Raw genomic sequence first — 23581 nt, 5'->3', positions numbered from 1 at the left:
TTGTAAAACGCTATTCTAGGACTATTCGAATTAGGTAAAAGAAGAAAATTCTTAATAAAAGTTGTACATATTTGGCATTGAAAAAATTTAAGCATCATAGATTGAGACTCTAAATGATACCAATCTATATTTTATTTGTGTGGATTATGATAATTATTAGTAATGTCACCTTACAATGAATAATTCTTTTTATTTTGTTCATATCTATTGTGACGTCAATTATCAATCTCATATTCAATTTGCTTTATTGGGTACTTTTAATCATTGTGAGTGTCAATAAAAAACGTATATATATTGACAATTTTGATAGACGACATAATTGCTGGCAGAGATGACCATTGATGCATAAAATATGTCCCGCCGGTATGTAAATATTATAGAAATCAAAAATACAGGTGGTAATCCTGAATGTTTGGGAGGAGAGGAGCTTAACTGTCATGAGGTTAGACTATAACAGCTGCAATCAGTCGTAATTGGAAGGAAATGCACAGCAATTATAGTGAAATGACTCTAATTTCGATCATCAATCCTATTCCCTGTCCAAACAGGACTTCTATACAACTATAACTCTCAAGCAAACATTCATTCTTACTAACTTCGTCTTCCATAAATCCATCCACTAGCCATTACTTCACAATTGTTCTTCAAGAATTCAATAATAATTATTGCAGCTTTAGCAAATAAAAAACCCTTTTTAAATGGTCAACCAGAAAAAGTTGATCCCACTCTCTAGGACATTTTTTATACCTCTCTGACTAATGATGCAAATCGTGTCGTATTTTGACCTGGCTAGTTTTTTTTAATTGGTCATCTGGTAAATTAATTACTTTTTCTTAGCTGTTGTTGTTATTATTCAATACCTGAGTAGTTCACTCCATTTTCTAATATATTAAATTATGTACGAAAGCGGATTGAACATTTCTGCACACTCAATAAAGACAGAGAAGAATAATGTTTGCCTATCTCCTTACTCATTTCCTTCTCCCCCTCGTCACAGCTGATTGAAGCTGATCTAATGAAACGCCAGGAAAGCTAAGCTGCTTCCTTATAAAGGATTCTATAGATTGTAAAGGTGACATTTTGATTTACAGTACGTTTTTATTTACCATGTCACAATACTCAGGATTTTCAACACTACCTCTGACTATAGTGTTCCTTCTTGCTAATACATTTAAATTATCAAAATGAACGATAAATCATTTTTAAAATAAGACAGTTCATATCTCAAACTTTACCAAGTTATACTTATTTTTTATATGTATACTAAGGAGTACTTTATTTTCTTTGTATGTAATTATCAAGATTGTTAAAGTACTTAGAAAATATTTTAAAAAGCAACAACGATATTCAAGCATTTGATAAAGACGTGCTGAAAACTCACGCATCACTCAACAAACCAATCCAAAAGTAGTTTGTTTTAAAGAAAAAGAAAAGCAAATACACTTGGCAGGGACTCAAAATGTCTAATCTCATCATCATTTACCACAATTCTACAACTCTAATGACATGGCCTTATTTGTCTCATTAACTTGAATGTTAAGTTACGATACGTCGTAGTGTGTGGTCCACTTTCATCTATGTAAAATGCAAATGTTTATCTATTTATGTAACTAAATCAATTGCTCTCTAATTTCTTGCTATTTTATCTATGCATTCCATCGACTCGTACTTATTTATTCCTATTTATGTGTGTTGTGTTTTTTTGCATGCTAAAATTTCTATGTGTCAAATAACTCAAACGATTATTTGCTCTTGACATTTTTGTATACTGCAATTTCAAGTACAATCAACTTTTTTATAACAACGATATAATTAAATCTACTAACAAAGTATATTAGGGTGTGTTAAAGCTATAAGCCTAAAGGGCTTGAGCAAACTAAAACAATATATATAATCTGCTGGGTAGTGTGTAGCTTGGACGCACTTTATAGATTGAATGAGCATTAGATTATTTCACATTTAAAATTTTGTCTTTCACAGTTTTAAGAATAATATCTGATACAAAACGTTCTCCATTGTCCATACACTGAATAAACTGAACTTCAGCATCTTAATACCTGTGGGTTTTTTGTTTTTCCTTTTTTTATGATTAAGAATCCCCTGATTCTAAATGGTGTCTTATTTTTTCTCTGTCTGTCTCATGGCCTTAAAAAAATGCCATATTTTTTTTGCTATTTTTCAGGTTCAATGCTTCCAGAGAACCTTGTCTAAGGTCAGTCCCCATTTTTGTCCCATGATTGCCTTGGCCATATTCCATATCTGAGAACACTTGGAGGCTTTATTTTTCAAAGCTCTGTCCAGGCGAGTCCTAGATCAAAAGTCGCACCTAGGTACTTCATATGTGTGGCATATTCCATCCCTTTGCCATCTATTTCTAATTGTGGAAAGGGTTTTGATCTAAGTTTATAAGCTTTCGAAAAGACTATAGGGATTGATTTTGAGGCACCAGACCGCAGATATCAATGATAATTTGTTTAATGAAAAAATCGTTGAGCACTTGTGAAGTAACTGTTTTATACAGCTGTTGCAAGCAAAATGCTCTAAAGACTGCACTGAAACTCGGCATCACAATGAAAGACGGTGCTGCTGACCTAGAAAAAAAGTGTTTTTAAATCTCTTGAGGGTGGGCAATTTAAATTCACCATTCCCTCTACTTTTTTGACAGAATGTACTTACCCCCTTATAGAACTAACGTATGTAACCCCCAAACTGCCTTTCAGAAAATACAGAAATGATTTTTTTGAAAGTGAATAAATAAAAAAAACAAATTTTATATTAATTATGGTGAATATTATATTATAGAGTATATGTGAGGTATTCACCTTAGCAGTAAGGCTTTTTTCTCTTCTTTTTTTTTTCTGCATAGAAGCTGAAAAATTGATCATGTAAAAAATGTAAATGAAAAAACAACACAAATTCCTTAAGGAATTGATTAAAAAAGAATAAATATATTATATCGTCAAAAACAACGAACTCAGCAAAATAAATATAAATAAAACCTACTTTTTGAAGATGTCAGTGAGGGGGGGGATTCAGTGTATTATATAACATATGTTCCTTACCAACACAAAAACATGCTAGAATGATTTCTTTCAAAATTGAGTCTTGAATACATATGCATTCGTTGACAGATTATTGTTCATTTCTATCAACAAACGTAGAATGGAAATGTTCCTACTAACTACAATGCTGATTTTCGGATTAAAAAAATTGAAGGAGAAAAATATAAAAAATGCGTTGTAGATTTATTCTTCCACTCTATAACAAATGTATTTTTTAAGGTCCTAACCCAAAACAGATATATATTTTGCTTATGTTTTTTCCTTAAAAATCGTTTCCTTGAGGACCTGGGTTTTCCACATATGAACACTCTAAACCTCATAGTGTGGTGTTACAACTTGTAAATATACCAATAATTCATTTATATTACTGATCTAGACCAGGAATAATCGTGAATTCACAGCTCCGGAGCTGCATGCGGCTCTGAGATGGTGTTAACCAAACAGTAACATTTCAGTTCAGGGAATTTTAATTTTATGGGGCTCAATCTTTTATTTTCAAACCGGAACCCAACACTAATAATTATATTTTTTTTTTTTTTTTTTTTTTTTTTTGCATATAGTCTTAATAGTCTTTAATGTGACCTTAATTGTACATTCATTAGTTAAATTAATATGAATAACTACTGTGTGTATCCAATTCACAAGAAAAGTGTTATTGTGTGAGATAGTGTAAGAAGGAAGGCTTTATACATTGACTTTTTTCTCTTCTTTATCTTTGAGGAACTAAAGCCTATTTTTATATTAGTTGAAAATTTGTTGAATGAAACAGGGAATTGAGGTAGGACAACTTTAAAAAAATAATTTCTTGGAATTAAAGTATTCTACTGATGCATTCGTATAATTTAAATAACCTTAAGATGGTCATTTTTAAAGAATGATTCAAAAAAACAAAAAATATAGAATAATTGAGAATATATCCCACTGAATGAAGTCTCTGTTGATCACAATAACGGATCGATACATGCCCTAAACTATGTGCAGGCCCTGGAAACTTGACCCCATCTAAATCGTTGTATTTCAGGCCAACAAAGTGGATCAGGGAGTGAGGACCTTAATTCACTTTTGATTCAAGGTAGGCCCTGACAAAATAATCTATCCAATTCAAGTCAGTGGAGATAGGAGGGTAAATATCCTTGAACACCCAATCATAGCAGTGCTCCAACGAGGTCATTGATCTCAACCAGGGCCTTCCTCAACTCATGTTGATCCCTTTTATTATGGAGACCTCAGATTTGTTAATATTTAGATCGTTGTTCACCGAAGCGGTCGTCACAATATGAAATCATTTAATGAAACTTTTAAATTTCAACAACATTGAATCTTCTGACATTCCAAAACATAACTCCTTTGAATCCCTGTTACAAATAGAGAATGTCATTGAAAAAAGTAACTTTCAAATGGCAGTAGAGGCCGAGAAAACAAAAGATCGAACTAACATGACAGTCTAAAAATTGGACACCCATAGTGCACGGGCTAAAATAAAAATTTATAAGAACTTGACCTTTTTTTACCTTTGACCTTTCATATGACCTTAAAACTTTATTTTATAAACTTAAAATGTAATATATTTATTGCTTTAAGCATAAAAAAGCTTTAACGATCACAACATTTGTGAGTTGCTTCTTATTATTTTGAAAGTAGATTTAAAAAATATACATTCCAGGGTGAAAACTAATTTTCGAGGGAGGATTTTTTTTTTTGAGTGCTTAAAAGATGCTATTAATTACGAATAGTTGGCTAAAACTAAATTTGATTCATTCTACGTGAAACATTTATATATTATTTTAGCCCCCACAAAAAACATTCCACCGGATTTCGATATTACACCCAATGTAAGTAAATAAATACATTCGTTTAAATTCGTAAAAATATTCATGATGGTGTTATTATATTTTAATGGTTCTAAAGTTTAGAAATTTTTTGATGTGATATTTTGGAACTTTATTCAAATTTCATGTTAATTTTCTTCCCATCCAAAACAAAAGTTGGACCTCTAAAGTTTATAAATTAGTGGAAAGATTAATGACTTACGAGAACTATTTTGATTAAATTTGGTTATTATTTGGAATAAAACTCGGTTTAAGATCGATTTTTTTCTCTGGTTTGATCTTAAATGATCTTTTAGACTGATTTGGATGAATATATCAGTTGATACTGCAGTCTCCGACTGCAAACCGAAATCGCTTCTAATCGTGTAACGAATTTTTTCAGATCCCCATTGTGACCAGATTTTTCCCAATCTTACTCTATAAACCAATTTTCTCAATGATTGCAATTCGGAAAAACGAATTGTTTCATTTAAAATTCAGTTATAAAATCGGTTACATCTCATTTTAAAAGATATAAATAAAGATCTTCTTTTTTTTTGTAGAACCCTTCCATGTAGACCAGATTTTTCAATGCGACATACAGAACCGAATAAGTTCGGTCCTATCTTTGATTTCTAGAGAGAGAACAAAAACTGGTAATTTCACTGTTTTTCTATAATAGGTAATTATAGCCTTCAATATGGGCCTATTTTGTATAATTACTAGTTGAATGAACATCAAGAAATACCAATATTACTTAACTGTGGAGTTTAAAGTGTGGATACCCTTTTCAGGGCCGTCCATAGCGGATAGGCTGAGAGAGGACCTCCCTCCCGAAAAAAATAAGAAATTTTTGTTTTTTACTGGAATTTTTTTAACAAAATATTTATTAGTTAAAATTTTTTTCTGCTAAAATTTACCATTTAAATATTTTTTCATAAAATGTAATTTTTGTAAATGTCTGTGAATTTTCAAATTTTTTTTTATAAAATTTATTATTTGAAACTATAAATTTTACAATTTTTTTTCGTTTAGTGCATGAAAAAAATTCAATTTGTTATTTCATAAATATTTTTCCTTGAGTAGCTATGAAATGTCTATTTTTTTCCCCCATAAAAATTTTATAATAGAAAGTTTAATTTTTCAAAAAATAAATATAATTTACTGCATGTATTAAAAAATTCCAAAATATTTAATATTTGAAATTTTTACTACAAAGAGCTTTGGATATATTGAATTTTTTTTATGAAAAAATTAATATTTATAACTTAAGATTTTTTAAATTTCTTCCATTTTTTTAATTTGTAGCTTATTTTTAAAAAATTCCAAAAACCAACCCCTGCCAACAATAAAATCATACGTACACCCCTTGTCTTCTCTAATTAATCTAATCTCTAATATTAATCAAATTCCTCAATCCAAATCTTTCTTCTACAATTTATTTAGTTCGTTGATAAGTTGGGAGATTTCGACAATAAGGAAAAACTAGAATATACCGCTCAAAACGTTTAAATAATAGATATTCTTAGAGGCATGCACGTCTCAGTGAATCAATCTTTAGTAGAGTAAAACTTAAATCCATCCTCTTACAATAATTGTTGAAGGACTTAGTTATCTTAGGACCACTCTTACAAAATGACTTTTAAGCCGTAAATTATGAGTCATTTTCCTTTCGATATTTTGCCCCCTCATTTTTATTATTATCTTTGTAAGTAGGTCTTTTGAAGCATGAAACATCATCATGAAATGTGTTTTTTGAAGAAAGAAGACTTTGAGGTCTTGTTTAATAACTTTTTGTTCTTTTAACTTTTGCAAATTATATATTTATTAAGATTATTTATAACCTCATAAAGACACTCGAATATTGCAAAGCTTTTGGGGTGATTTTTTTAATGAACAGAGAGATTTATTCAAATGTCAACATCTTGGCATTTGACTTTCTTTCTTTCATTTTTTTTTTTTTTTTTTTAATTTACTTCATTTGAAATTACTCTGAATGACTCATCATGTATTCTTCAATCTTTTTCTTTATAACAGGCAAGAAGTAAGTAGCTACACGTATTAATAATTTGCATGAAAATTTTAAGGAATGAGGACACGCCTAGTGAGGATTCAGATTTTTTTTTTAATGCTGAGTAATTGGAGTGATATGTACAAGTAAAATTCTTTTTTATATCCCCTACAGAAAGGATTATGAACCTTTTTTATCACTGCGGAGTCCTTAGGCGGTTTGTTTGGACGTGGAAATGCTAATTTTTCCAGAATATATAAGTATATCACGTTATTTAAAAAAAAATAACCTTTTTACAATTCTTGATGAGCTTGATAACCTTGCTGAGCCCCAGTTGGGAATCACTTCTCTACACCAAAGGTTCCTAAAGTATACTCCATAAAACCCTAAAGGCATTCAATAGATCTCCGATGTTTCTGCAAGAAACATTTTCTGTGTAATGTACATTCCTATAACCATAGAAATTCAGTAGAATATGTGATTCCTTGCGAAATTTTTGGAACGAAAAAAAAAATCTTTTGAAAAAAATTCAGAAACTATTTACTTTAGGGCAAGGCTACTCAAACGACGACAACTTGACCACGGTATGTGAATTATTTCGATCCCATGAACCAATTTGTGTTATTTTCATATTATAAAAGTAACCCAGATCAGGAATGTCCCTCAGTATAGACCAGTACTCAAGTTGTAGGGGGGATTCCATCCCCTCTTAATGAAATGGTCGAAATTATTACTATATTTTCAAAGCTTTTTCGGTAAAACCCTCAATCCCCCAATAATCAGAATCCAACGTTGACTATCTCCTTTGGTTTAATTTTACAACTCCACAACTGGGTATATGTGATGAAGGCAAATAGTCAAAGTGTCGGCAAAATTTGGGGAAAGGAATAAAATTGTATTTTACAAAGAAAAACGTCATCCAATTAAATTGGAGGCAAGCAAAAAAAATGATTAATTATAAAAATTATATTATATAAATTTTGTTAGAGCCATCTTGTCCTGATATATACATACGTTAGAATTGGCCTAATTGAAACCTTGCCACATAATAGTTGAATAGACCTGCTCTTCGCTATAACATCCCGTTAAACATAGTTTATGACTTTTCGCATTTATCGTACGTGTACACGTACAAAACTTCTTTCGGAATGGAAATACTACAAAGCAATACATTTCCTTGGAACACTTTGAAATTCAAAGCTAACTAAATAATAGTTGTTGTAAAAAAGACTCCATTATTTTTTCAACAGATGTCTTTAGTAATGTATATCTCGCGTTGTATAAGGTTTCTAATCATTTGACTCCGCTTTGTTGGAGCATGTGTACAAGAACAGGAGAAAGTAACCCATGTGTTACAGTTCTTCTGTCGCCTACAGTCATAGCTATCTTTTTATTTTCTTCATTTATAAGGTTGAACAGCTGAAAGAACGTAGTTACTAACTACGTTCTTTCACTGGTTATAATTGCCATACAGACCAATAAGAATCAATATTAGGACTGCCCCATTGCGTTAGAACCGGACTGATAAGACTGCCGTCTGTTTAGGTTTTTTAAACTGATTTAACACGGGTGTGATGGTAATAATTTATAAACTGTTCGCTATTTACACAAGAGTTTCGTATTTTAGATAAATTTAATATAAATATATATATTTTTAATCATATGACATTTAAGATGTCCAATATTTTAACAATATGAGCTACAGATATCCTACTAAAACGCAATTTAATTTTTTGCTCACATTTTGAGCTGTGATTTTCAAAATTTTAATACTACAAACTTCAAGAATAATTGAACATTTACATTACTTACTATTAAAGTACTACTAATGTATTGTTTCGTTACTTTGTCATAGAAATTCACTTATCAGTGATGGGTTTTTGAATGAAACACTCTCCCTAAGTAAAGGAATATTGTACATTTATTCAAAATTGGAATGCTTTCAAAAATAATGATAATAGTAGGTTGACACGTGTGACTGAGACGCTAAAACATTTAGACGGACGCACAGATACATAGACACAATCAATCAATATGTTTCGCGACCAAATACTACATATATTATGGTCTGTAATATCAATAAGGGGCATATAGGTATAGCTTCTCAAAAATTTATACAAGGGTTCATATGCTGAAACAAATAAATGAAGAAACTCCTTGTTCTGGGAATCCTTAGGCTATTCTCTACTGATTCGTTTCTTTTTCATCCTTGATAAGACCCTTGGCGTATCTTTGTTTGTTTTTATATATTTTATTTTTTATAAGATTTAAAACTGGGAATTTGTTACAGTATTATAATTGTAAGATTGATTCTTGGACTCACGAAGAGGCGAATTGAGGGTCGACGTCGGAGTAATTTTTGTATATGTCGACATTTATTTCCATCTCCCTTCTCCCCTTGTCAGAGCTGCTTATATCAGTTCTAAATAAGTGTCTTGGAAGCTAAGCTGCTCTCCTCCTAGTCATTGCTCTAGATGTCATGATTAACTTGTTGAGTTTCGGTAGTGTAAGTCCTTATTGAGCTTGTAGTGGAATGGAGGATCCACATCGGAATAATTCCTCCCTGTTTCCTTTTTACGATGTGGAGGGGTTTGTGTTGATTTACTTCCTTTCTTGACGGTTTGCAACTGATGATTCTTCAAATTGTCAGAACTTTTTTTCATTTTTTGGATTATTTTACTTTTAACCACAGACGGATCATATTCATCACAAGTCTTAGCTTATATTCCCCATTTAAAATCATAGTTAAATGCTGGAAAATTTTACAAGCTTCTTGTACAAGAAATACTTTTACATAATATGTAATAAAAAATTGTCAAATTCTTATTCTAAAAGAGTTTTCTTTTCTTTTTTTCTTAGCTTCCGTTTACTACTTCTTTTTTATTTTTTCGTTTAGCATTTTTTTTTTTTTTTACTCCCATACAATATTTTTGCTTTTTAACAGAGCACAGACACAAACAGACAAAGATGTTTTTTTTTTTTTTTAAATGGGAAAATAACAAGAGGAGATGGGAATTAATAGTTGCTTTTGTATGTACAACGTGACTTAGTGCAGTACCCCCACCTCGCTACTACTTCTTCTTCGTTTGTCTCTACCACCTCATGCAAGATCATGAAGCAGTAAATGTCTTTTATTTTTTTTGAAAGAATAGAATTAAAGACAAGATAATAAAATTAAGACAATCGGAACAAAATCAAGAAATGTATTATCTATTTCAGACAGCCACATATTTCATAGAGATATTTGACGCAAATATAGTCTTTGTATTCAAGTTTGTTGCTTGAGTTAAATAATGTAATAATTTCAGCTATCGTTTTAAAAATTTACTAGATTTAAGAATCTTAATTTGGCACACAAATAGGGCCCCATTCAAATAAAATATTATTGTCTTACATAAATACATACATCCAAATATTTCATATGCATACTTGAGACATTTATAGGCTTATTATTCAAATTTATATTATGAGTTCAGTCAACCAAGGATTTAAACTATTATTTATTTAAAGAGCCTGAATTTTGCCACCTTACAAATAAAATATGTCAATACCTTATCCTTTTCTTGTGAAATTAAATTTTGACTACTTTAAGTGTACATTTCGATGTATCCAAATGGTTAAAGAGAATAATTTGTTAGTAAAAATGACCGATAATTTGTCGAAGAATACAAATGTTATCCACAATAAATTTTGGGAAAATCTTTCAAGTTTGCTTTTATTTTGACGGGCATCAAATATTTATTACTCTAATAATATCACAACATGATTATACCTGCATATTTTAATAAACAAGAGGAACTAAAGATGAAGTTGCCTAACCACATATAAATTGTGTAGTCTTGTTATCTAAATTTTTTGGTATGTCTTAAGATACCATTGAATTTTTGTTATTATATTTTAGTAGATGTATGTCCTCATTGAAAACGCATAGCCAAGGAATTTACAAATAGAGAGAGACAAATAATTTAGAAACAAAAAAAAGTTGCTCAGAATTCTGAGTAACGTGCGTAGGGATATGTTTCATTTTGATCAGACCAGATTCATTTTGCTCTGGAGGGCAAGTTAGTTTTTTCTCTAACATGTAGATTTTCTCCATCAAACGACATCGATTCCCCGTGTCTCAAAGTTGTTGTTTTTTTGAGTTATTGTTTGTCAATTCGGAAATTCCCCAAAAAATTAATAATCCAAAAACCGAATTATTGTACAAACGGAAAAAGGGAGAATTTATATTCAATATGTATTAAAAAAGTTAATTAGGAAGGGATTAGTGAGTTAGTCTAAGTATGTATCTTACTTTTAGTTGAAGGAGGAATATATTCATAATTATCATGTTGTCTCTCGACAAGTTTGACTAAATTCTGGAGTAATTTAAAGCATTAATAAAATCATTCGAAATAAAGTATATAACACGGGTACGCCTTAGTACCTAATACTATTTTAAAATTATAATAACAGAAAACACAACTCTAATGATCACATACATTTTCCATATGCTCACATTAGAATAATTTATTCCTAGCCTTTTCCCTTGATCCTTTACAAAAGAATCATATACTCTCTTTATTAGTCTTTCCGTGCATAATATCCCGAGCGTTGGTAACTATTTTAACCTGAAACAGTTAGTCTTGTTTTTAAGCCTCAAAATCATCTCCCTTTCCAAAATTTTCTTTATAAGAATTATTTGTTAAATAAATATGATTTTTAGATTAAATTTTGAGAAAAATCATTCTAGCTTGCTTTTGTGTTAACGGGTCAAATATTGAAGACTTGGGGAAAATATATATAAAAGAAAGTGTAACAAATTAAATAAATAAATGTAATTTAATCGCATACTTTAACACTATTTGGAAATAACAATATATATTATTATTTTAAATGAGTCAAGTACTGGGGACACTTGATGTTTTTACAAGTTACGATTTTGTACATGTTGTAAATTGTATTATAAGAAGATTGCGCAAGTTGCAACCTAAAACACAAAAACCCATTTGTAAGGATATATTCATTTTAAAATTTCGACGTCCTGTTCCTAAACTTTAACGAGTCTTTCGAATCTGACATATAAGAGTTGGCTTAGAGAAATCTTCGTAGAGTTACGTCATGAAAGCCAGTAACATCTATTTAGGGGCGTTGCTACTTTCACTATTGGAGGGGGAGGGGGGCATAGCCTCATAAATTATCAACGCCGTTTAATACAGAGCCGTTCAAAAGTATCCGGATAATATTTTCAATTAAGTTGAAATAATAGTAGATTGCATTTTGAGCCAAAAATTTAAAATAATCAATTAGCGATTGCATCACTCAATATGATCACCCTTGGAATTAATCCCTAACTGTAAACGGGAGATATTGGCTGAGCAGGCTTAATTAAATATTTCTTGTTAAGCGGGAGATATTTATCCTCATAGAAAGCTTCAGGGATCTCAAGGAGCTATGAAAATGTTGCTCTACCTCTCTTCTCTAGTGTAATAACAACTGGAAATCATACTGGTTAAGGTCAAGCCCTTGCAATTCCACTCATCAGTTTTGATAAAGACGTGGAACTGGCTATCGAGGTAATGTATGGCAGTTTTGAGAACATCATAAGGCGCTGAGTTTTGAATCCACCTGAATCTTATATTTAGTGTGTATGTGGCTTACGGACATGACATCACAATATTCTTAAGAAGATCCAAATACAATGGGTGGGTCAACTTGAGACTGTTGTCTAAAATGAAAGCCTGTATGAAATTCCCATCATTAATGATCAAGCCAAGCACCATTATCTTGCACAAAACGTTTGTACTCATCACAGGAGGAACATTACCTTTGTCCTGAGCCTTCCAGCGGTAATTCTTTAGGTTGTAGACAGCGTCCAAGGTGAAGTTTGACGCGTCACTGTATAGCTTAATGATAGCTGGATTTGATTTACAAATTTGGGGGAGTTTCTTGCCTCTTTGTAATCTGATGTCCTTCATGAGCGTGGTAAGACGGTAACACCATCCCTGATGTAAAAATTCAAGCAAAGGTCGTTCTTTATTGCTCCTGGCCACTTCTTCCTACTGATAGACCTCCTCTGAGCATGATTAGCCTTTGAGATACCAGAATTCGCTTTGATTGACCTCTTCAGCCAAGGCAGGTGGTAAACAGTCACTTTTTTGGTTTTGTGCTAACCACATAAGGAATAGAAAAGCCCCTTAGCTGCATTCAGTGGCTTGGTGACGTCATAGGCGGTGCTTCTGGTATACTTTGTGACTTTTATTATAGCTTTATCATCGTTGCCGGCCTCAAATAATTCTAAAATTACTGAACGTTTGTTTTTTGCTGCTATATGATGAAACTGAACATATTATTTATAAAAACAAAAGTTATTATTATCTATTGACATTACTTTCAGGTAAGGCTAGAGCTTAGCAAGATAAACGCGCTAAAATAAAAAATAAAAAAATAGATATATGCTGAATACTTCTCTTTCACCTGTAATTACTTATATAAACATGTTTAAAAAGGTTCTAGCAGCCCCATTGCATCTATCAATTTTATAATAATAATTATGCCTTTAGAAAGAGTAATGTCAAACTACTCTTCTACTTGAACAATACGTAAAATATTAATTAATATGTTAAACTGTTTCTTGTAGGAGTAATATCATTTTGGCAACATTTAAATATATTAAAATCTTATATGGCAAGAGCAATCAAGAAATTTTAGAAAAACTAACTGAGACATCTTTAGGTACCACACAGAAAAAGTATAATTAACAGTTATGGGTTCAACCCCAAATGTTATTGATGAATTATTATAATTCATTTGATATTTTATTTTTAAGTGGGCATATAAGGGTTTTTTTAATTCATTATTTGTTTGTACAAAAATATTTTATAAGGAAAAAACCCCAAAAAATAAGTAAATAAGTTTTTTTTGTGAGATCTTTACTGAAGAAAAAAAAAGTTCGCTATACATGGAACTACTTTGATAACAGGGTAAATATACCTATAATTTGATATAATGAAATGAAAGTTAGATCAAAGGCCTATTAAATTTGTGTGTGTGTGTGCGGGGGGATATTTACGAAAAAGAAAAAATTAAAAAAAACCTTTTGATAAAATTCATAGTAAACTAATCATGGATCGACTATATTTCTCTCTAAAACATAAAGTTAAATTGAATAAAAAAAATATGATGTTAGAAGATCAAAAAAAAAAAAAAAAAAATTGGTTTTATAAAAGTTAATAAATAAATATACCATATCAAAGGAGAAATAAAAATTGATTTCAGTGAATGAGAAACGTTTATATATATTTATTTATTTATTTTCTATATGTAAAAATGCTTTTAACGATTGTGAGTACTTTGTTTAAAAGTAATTCTAAAATATAAATTGGAAAATATATATCATGTAAACAGAATCAACGATCAAATTAAATTAATAATTCGTTGTATATATGTATATATTTTGTACAAGTTACAATTTTGTACACATTGCAAACAAAACAAAATGAGTTGAATCCCTTTAAGCCTTTTCTACCAGCGGTTCACTTGCACAAACCATGGACTGGGGTAAATTATAGGATAATGAAAGGGGTCCTTGATGCTTTATCCACTACTTAATCCTGCTGTTCGTTTACACAACCCGTGTGTAGGGTGTATTATACAAATATCTAAAGGGGTCCTTGATGTTCAAGGAAGCGGTGGGGTGGTTAATTATCCAACTTCTGAATTAGTGGCTCACTTGCATAACCCGTGGGTTGGGGTGTATTATAGGATATTACAAGTGGTCCTTAATACTCAGGATAGCCGCAGCAATAGGTTTTGATCCACTTCTCGAACCTACAATTCTATTCTACAATCCGTAGATAGGGTGGGATGTATTATATGATATCAAAAGGGGTCCTTGATACTCAGGATAGAGGCAGCGATAGGTTTTGATCCACTTTGTGGACAAACAGTTACTTGCAAAACCCGTGGGCCAGGGAATGTTTTGGGATATTAGAAGGTGTCCTTGATACTCCGGATAATGTTGGCGATAAGTTTTGATTCACGTTAGGGATTTACAACCTGTTGGCCGAGGTATATTTTCAAAAATAGAATTAAGTCTCATGTTGTAACATTTTCCTATAAAAAAAATCGTTTGATTTTTGTAAATACAATATGAATTTCAATGAAAATAAAATAGAGTATAAGATTTATTGTAATGAAATTGTATCATAATCAAATCCTTAATGATAAAATTGCATAGCAATGAATTATTTAATAATCAAATCACCACCAATCATTATTTCATTTGAGAATGTAAATTATGTTAAAATGAACATTGATCCCTCTATTGGAAATTCTATAGATTACCCGATCATTTTGTATATTGCCTGCTCTAAGAGGAATTTTGCACATTGCCCACTCTAATAGGCATTTTTGCAACATGACGAATTTTTCACATTGACCGTAATATATAAATATTTTATATTTTGGTTTTGGGTTGTGTTCTTGAAATTTGAAAAATCAACAGTTAGTCATATAACGTTATTGTTTTTGTAAACAAACTTAAAAGATTAAATTTTTTGAAAAAAAAAAAAAAGCCCAAAAGTGTAAGTTTTTTGGACAAAATTTCAAAAATGCATAGCTTTTCACAAAAAATAAAAAAAAACTTTTGAAAGAAATTTCAAAAATTCAAAGCTATTTACAAAAAATTGAATTTTTGCGACAAAAATTAAATTTCAAATAATAGTTTGAAAAAAGGTTTCAAAAATCCAGAGCTATTTACAAAATATTTCAATAATATAGAATGGTTCTCAAAAAATTTTCAAAAATCCATTGCCAATTACAGAAAATTAAATCTTTTGGAAGAAATTTTATAAAAAAACTACTTGTATCGAAATGACGATAGGAGAATGGTTACTTCCCAAACTTTCCCCTGCTGGACAACTTTGTTAGTAAGATCGAAGACGTGGGTGGAATTGAGGGAATTTATGTCCCTGGAGAGGTGAAGCAATGACTATGCAATTTTAAGAAGTGCTTGCAGACGTGAACAATGAATATCTGGATAAAATCATTGAACTTTAGCAGACCAGCTTCAACAGCAACTATTCAGAACAACAACGTTGTCTTTGTTTTGGTGTCAGCAAATTCTACAATACTTTATTGGAAAAAAAATTCTAGAGATACTCAGACCATTTGTAACAACATATATTTGTGACAAATCCTTTGTGAGGGAAGAAGAGGAACAGACTTTGTTGGAAATACGATATGAGAGCGGTACTTCCCAAAGTAAAGACTCGCATTTCTGAACTTAGGTGGAAAAGTCAACAGCAATGCCGCATTGATTTGCAGCAAATATTCATTGAGTTATGTTTTTGTATGATATTCATGTTGTTGGTCTTGACCTTCGTAAACAGTCCAACCGTGTCTACTCTAAAGATTTCTATCAAGAAGGAGTGGACCAAGCGCGAGTCTGACGACATAGTCAAAGCGTGCAAGGAATTGGGCCTTGTATTGAGGCAATTTTTAGAGTTGCAGGATCACATATTGAATAAAACTGGACCCATGTACTATTTTCACATATTTTTGTAAAATAAATTTCGCCACAAAACCACTTTTTTTATATTTTACTCCTGAAAAAATGTAATTTAAAATGTATACCACTAGATTAGCTCAATCCTGTATACGGACTTCAAAGACCTTGCTTATTCTGCCTTCCCATTTTTGTGAAAACATCAAACTTTTAGATTGGACTAGGGAAAAAGTTCGGGGACAACTTTATTTTCACTCAAGACTGAGAACCTTGTCAAAGCGCCGCTAAGACCCAAACCTTCCTGAGATACAACTATCTGGACTTTTGGGACCATAGCATGTGTCCGCCCTTCTATTCATACGCAAACACCTTGGACTACTCTATCACACCGCGTCTGATTTAAAGGGTAATTGCTACTCCTTATAGGAGAGTCTAGTCTCTAGAGGCTCCCATCAAGAAGAAGTGGACCAAGGTAGAGTATTCCTACATAGTCAAGGTATGCAAGGGGTTTAGGTCATGATGTTACGTTCCTTTATATTCTTTCAAAAGGTTGCCCATGTTATTCATTATCAATAAATCGACGATTTTACCTCTCACAGTGTATATGTAAGTTTAAAAGAGAACTAAAAACAATAATGAATGGGTTAATGTTACTTCTTAACCGGTTGTGGAAAAGTAATGGGACCTTCTACAAATGCTTCTGATTAAATCTTAAATTTCCCATCATTTTTGAATAGCTTGGATTCAAGGCTTTGATTGATGTTGCAATGTCAACAACTCTTGAATGATCTGAAGCACAACAGCGACCGGGTAATTATGGTAATTATTTTTTCTCTGATGAAAATACCTTCACCGTTGACTCCATCTACAACAAGCAAAATGATCGGATAGTATGCTTTGGCATGGCTGACAACAGCATCAGCACAATCACCTAGACTATAGATCCTCTGTGATTATGTTAGTGGTTGTGGCATCAAATGGAGAAGAAATGCCTCCAATTTTGGTTCAAGGAAAATGTGGTCCCATAGATCACCCCAGACCATGAAAAACTCCAACAAGGCCTCGTAAATATTTCACCAGAAGGGGTACTCCTAAAATTGTACAATAGTGGATGGGTAATTTCTGGTGCAAGAAACTTTGGCCTCCTCATAGCCCAGATCTGAATCCACTGGATTACTACATTTTGTGGGAAATTGAGAAGAAGGCCTGCTAAGTCTGCCACCCGAATATTGACGCCCTGAATACCTTTGTTAACTGGCAGTGGAGGATCATGAAAAAGGAATATGTTTGCCAATCTGTGCAAGGGGTTCTGCTAGCAATTGAAGTCTGTGATTGAGGCTGATGGTGACCAGATTCATAATAAATGTGCATTAAAATAGAAAACAATATTATAAAATAAAATGTTGTATGTAGAACATCATTTTGATCAATTATGAGTATTTTAATGACTACTTAGAGACAAGTCTCAGTACTTTTTCTATACCCGGTACATATTAGTGATTTCCTTCTTTAAGTAAAATAATATATTTTTATACTAGTATATAATATAAGACTCTTTCGTTTTCCCAATATTCCATTAAAGATTTAACAGTAGATTTCATTCTAAGGAACAGGGGGAAATGTATAAGGTGAATAAGGGTACTTAAAAGTATAAATATACATGGTTATATCAACATAAATTGAGTATATCCTTTCTAAGGACTCTCTTTTATACAGAAGGCCCCTTTAATACGAACTATGTAAAGCTTATAAGCTGCAGTAACAAAAAAATATATGCTGATTTTAGTTGCATTCTAATGCATTTTGTGAGCAAAAGGTTGTGTCATTTCTTAAAGTGTATCCGACTTTCTTGGCGTACATATAACCCAAAACGACGATACAAAATGATTTTGGTTTCTTAATACAATATTTTTTATGACCCTTCGTTAAAAACTGACGCACTGACGATGATTTCCCGGAAGCGTTATGACACAAAATCATTGGAATACCTGCCTTGTTAAGGAAAATAACCAAAAAGCAAGAGGGGAATTCCGAATTTTACCGAGCAGGACATTTCCAGGGATGTTGTGAACGTATGGTCCGACATAACGACAATTTTATTAATTATATGTCAAATTTATATCATAATGTTGATTTTTTAATTTTAATGACATCGGCTAAGAAATAAAGTCACAGCAGAGTTTTACTCTTTTTTTCTCGGTTTGCTAACGTTTAGATGAGCCACTCTATATAATAATTCAACTGTTGTCTCTTACTAAGTTTATAACTACAAATTCACATTAAGTCATAATTATTTTGTGTGGCGTTTTATTCGTCTTTATTATGAGCTTTGTTTTCCTTGTCCTTTCTTTGACATTATTCCGTACTAAATTCAAGAAATCGTCCGAGTGAAACAAATACAAAACGACGATCTAAAGAAGTAAGAAAAATATGCATATTTTAGACATAGTATTATGCTTAAAGGCATTCGTTGACAAAGTTGTTTCATTGAAAGGAAAGGGAAAATGAGTGAGTGATAAAAAAAAAGGGAGAGCCCCCTTTTAAATATGCAAATTCCCCCTTTCTAAATAAAAATACATCTTTTTTAAAACATAAATATAGGAGGATAAGGAACATGATTTAGTTAGAAGTAGAGTATTTATATTTTGAGATCAATCCCAAAAAACAAAACCAATTTGACTTTAGAACAGGGGGAGGGGATCATTGGGTATATTTGCCTTGGCTCTGCACTTGATTAAACAAAAGATAAGGCATGAACTAATTCGTGTTATGTCTTAAACCATATTGCATTAGGACATTTCGCCTTAAAGCAATTTTGTCTCTAGGATATTTCGCTTTAAAATATAAATAGGTAAATAAGCTTTATACGTCGTTATTATTTACTTTTAGTTTGAAATTAATGTTCCCTTTGAAAGTTCAAAATCAAAATATGTCCTTTTGTATTACTATATAACACGTTCAATGGTTGTTTTCCGTTGGAATAGTTATGGGATCATGTTATTTCCTCATATCATGCAAATGATCTAATGATCATATCTAATAATAATTCATAACGGAATATTGTTTTCTTCTATTCAAATTGTTGTTCTGTTGGTTTATTTTTCTTTTTCTATCTTTATCAACTATTTAGTCTCACATTCAAGTTCATTACATGGTGAAATTTCAAAACATGTATACATGATAGGGAAGCAAAACGTAGACTGTTATTTAATGCTTATTTTCTCATTACTATGAAAAAGCTTAGTGATTATCTTGCAAGATTATGCTTTTTGCCGGCCTTTCGACATAAACAAACTCTACTAATCATATAGTCATTTCATCATCATGAGCAAGTAACAAGCAAAAAGGCAGGGCATCTCAGATCTTTTAGATTCTGGAGTTGTTTGATTAAAATTATGGACATTGTTAATGGTTCTAGGAGCCTGGTTCTTAAGATGACCAAGATGAAAAATAAATAAATAGAGAATACCTCTCTAGGATATCAGGAAGTGGAGGACATAATTTAAAGAGGGATACGAAGTTCTTGTTAACTCAGGAAAAGAATATAAAGGATGAATCGCCATAGACTTCTTTATGGCTCCCAGAAACATCAAGAGGACTATAAAGCATAACTTTGGGATTATTTTCTTTCATAAGGACCCCACACCCTTTTCTGACAGAGCGTGTGAAAGCCAGGAGACTCAAGAGGTGGAAGAGAATCCTCACATGGATCAAGGTAAATGGGTGAATTGTGAAAAAAAATTGGACAAGAAGATTTTCACAGTTGATCAATTCCACAACCACTGGAACGACTGCTGGCTTGCGCAAACAAGAGTAAAGGTCCAAAAGGTTTAACAAAAACGAACATCCAGTCCTACTAATGTTCCTAGATGTAGTGACCTATGATTGAAAAAATATGACTCTGTTCTTTCTCAAGGCTGGACAGAAAATAAGCCAGGAGGCTTACTATAAAGCGGTCAGGTCCACCATTTTGTCATAGCTACAACTACACGGAGGCGCCCCTTCTCACACATCTGCCAAGTACCAAGAGTTCTGCAGAGATAACTTGGCTCGATTCCGGTGCAAAGAGATATGGCCCCCTTGCTCGCCATATTTGAAACCACTTGACTTTTTTATTTGAAGCACTGTAGAGAGGGAATCCAACAGGAACTCATGCCCAAATGTAGGCTCACTGCAGTCTTCTATAGTGGTTTCATGGGACAATCGTCAGATGAGTTTTTCATCAACTCCTGCATGGCCTTCAGGCGACGTGTAAAGGCTGTGATTGATAATGAATTTGAGTATATAGAGTAAAAAAAGGTTTTTCAAAAATCTTGTGTACATGTTTTGTTCACATTATTTTTTTTTTGAAAATGTACAATTATTGATGTATTTCTAAATCTATCTCATGAGTCACCGTTTGCTGACCTACTCCCCTGTATGTATTGAAATTCTGGGCCTTCATTCAATCATTATTTATTTCTATTTAAGGCCCAATATTTTTGAAGCAAAATGGTTTTAAGACAAATTATCCTAACGCTAAATGGTTTAATACAAGATAACCTGAGGTAAAATAAGCTAAGTACCTAGAGCTAAATGGATATGAGGTATGAATTTAAACAGTCGTATTGCCCCTGTTTTTAAGTATTGACATTACAAATTTGACTTTAAGGATTACTTATAGGCAAAAACATTAATATCTTTAATTTTTGAGTTCCAACAATTTCCCCCTCAATCCTCGATATAAGAAACAAGGATTGGAAATTAAATTTAAGGAAAACAAATTAGGCATTCAGATGTGTCTTCTTTTAATCTAGCCCATGGTAAAGGATGCCCTACTTGAGACAGTGAAACCATCACCAAACTTCATTAAAAACATTTTTTGATGTACTGGAACTTAATTTTAACAGAGATTAAGTATTGATATTTGATTGTTTTGTTCAAAAGCAAAAAATGTATTGATAAATATTGGACGCATAACATAAATACATAAAGGGCAAATTGCGTTTGCATTATTCAATAATCTATTTAAAATAAATTTTCTCCAGAAGACCTACAAATCAAATACACTCAATCGATCACAAATTAATAAATACAAATTAAAAAGGTAGCACTCGTAAATAAAAGCTAGTCACATGTATTATCATTTATTGACAGTTACTCACTAAAGTTTCAGCTATTTAGGGCGTGACACGTGAGTTGGGTAACAGTCGTTTGAGTGAGTAGATGTGAGTGATTTTGTGAAATTGAAGAAAACGAATATAAAGATGTCATTAAATATTTTTTGTATAGACAAAAGCAGACACATAAAAGGTGGTTGTGTTAAAATTTGAGGCGTTGAAGTCAATCCAACACGGAGAATTGATCCAAAAACAAAACGTGTATTGTGAACAATTATTTTACAGAAATAAACGGTGAGCACTACTGTTTTGTCGGTTTTTAGAGATGGGTGCATCGCTAGGAGAAGTTATAAGGAGACTCTTTGAAAAATACAATGAAAAGTTCAGAAAACAGTATCTTGTAGCTTTGTTCGGTAGGAAACTTTTCAAATATACCGTTCTATACAAACATTATAGAAAATTTATTTAAAAAAAAGCGAAGAAATAGATAAAGAAATATTTTCTGGGAGACATAAAACATGATAAAAAGTCAATAGAATTAAGAATGATAAAAAAAAGTAATGATAATTGTACAAGAAGAATTTTACGCCCAGATATATTTATTTTTTTTGTACTCTCTTATGATACGAATCAGGTTTTTGAATTGTCTGGTAGAGATTGATGGATAAAATTTCCATAGAGTTACTGCAAAATCCCAATTTGTTCCGTTGAATCGGACATAAAGTTTATGTCTGATTAAACCAGAGAACTATTGATTGCTATTAACATGCCCATAAGTGGAGCATGATAAATACTCTTAATGTGAACCAAATTTTATAAATGGTGCATCAAAAATTAAGCATTTAGTTATAAAATAAATTAGGTTGATTTCTTTATGAAGAAACTAATGGTCCGTATATTTTTCATTATAAATCATTTGAAATTTATTGAGGAATAAAAAAATAGAACGTTGGCCTCATGTCCAAGAGAAGCGTATAAACCGTAGGACAAAATAACCAAAAAAAACCGCTGTAGATGGTCTTTTATAATGCCGTGAAGGGATATAATAAAAATCTAACCTCATGACTCGATCCAAGAATAGCATTAGGAAAATCATTCTGATCCGACTCGAAAATGGATTGTTGCCGATCATAAGGTTGTAAATATACACGGGGGCCCGCAGGACTATATTTTGGGGAGTACTTGGTTATTGGAATTATTTTTTTTAAATCCAAATATATATATATATATTTTTTTTATTTCAAAATCCAAAGCTATTCACAAAAAAAATTCAAAAATTAAATTTCAGATATTAATTCCATAGCTATTCATACATAATTATTTTTTTTGGAAAATAGTTCGATGAATTAAATTTTTTCGGGAAAAAATTTCTTAAATCTTAAACAAAAGATCAAAATTTATAGTCACTCTCAAAGAATTCAAAGACACATACCAACATATAACAAGAATAATTCTTTTTATTTGACAGTATTTTTTTGGTTTTGTATTTTTGTTTTATATAAAGTAGTTGCTTATTAGTCTATAAATTCGTTTTAGAAAAATGCTATTTTAAGACTCCAATAGTCTTGATGGCAAAAAAAAAAAAATTATCAGAACCGTTTCCTAAATCTTAAAAATCTGATTGAAATTTTTTACCTGAATCCATTCATTAGTTACATATAATTTAATATTTAAATTGATGTTAACGCTTGAAAAATGGATAAAAAAATAAGAAAAAACTTCAAATAAAAATAGCAAAATTTTGAATTAATGTGGACTGTGTATCATGTCATAAAAATCGTTTAATATTTGGAGTAACGTGTACTCACAGTTCACTAACTACGTAAAAAGAATATTCACTTACAAAGAGTTAACTAAAGTACAATTATTTCTTTAAAAAAATGTTTTTGTAATTATTTTAATCCCAAATTTTATAAAAAAATATTTTTTTTTAAACAGTTCCAACAAAGGAAATTCTTGGAGTCATTGATGGAAAAGCCATGATCCCCTGCGACCTCACACCTCCCTTTCCCTCTGACTCACCGCATCTCATCCTCTTCTACAAGGACATATACGGTACACCCATTTATAGGTAAAATAATAACGAGTTTTTCATACATATATAACTTTCTTAC

The 23581-nt window shown here is 31.5% G+C and overlaps 1 protein-coding gene across 4 annotated transcripts in view; it reads left to right on the top strand.

Moving 5' to 3' along the window:
- The window catches only part of LOC121130481 (protein turtle), a 263769-nt gene that overhangs the window by 83203 nt on the left and 156985 nt on the right, over nucleotides 1–23581 (top strand). For all 4 annotated transcript variants that reach the window (XM_071893658.1, XM_071893656.1, XM_071893657.1 and 1 more), the window contains exon 3: nucleotides 23406–23538. In XM_071893658.1, the coding sequence (XP_071749759.1) occupies nucleotides 23406–23538 (133 nt within the window). The remainder of the gene's footprint in view (nucleotides 1–23405; nucleotides 23539–23581) is intronic.

Source organism: Lepeophtheirus salmonis, chromosome Z (assembly GCF_016086655.4).
Source record: "Lepeophtheirus salmonis chromosome Z, UVic_Lsal_1.4, whole genome shotgun sequence".
NCBI classification, from domain to species: Eukaryota; Metazoa; Arthropoda; class Copepoda; order Siphonostomatoida; family Caligidae; genus Lepeophtheirus; species Lepeophtheirus salmonis.
The sequence above is the reverse complement of the archived record's forward strand: the minus strand, read 5'-3'. Positions and strand labels throughout refer to the sequence as shown.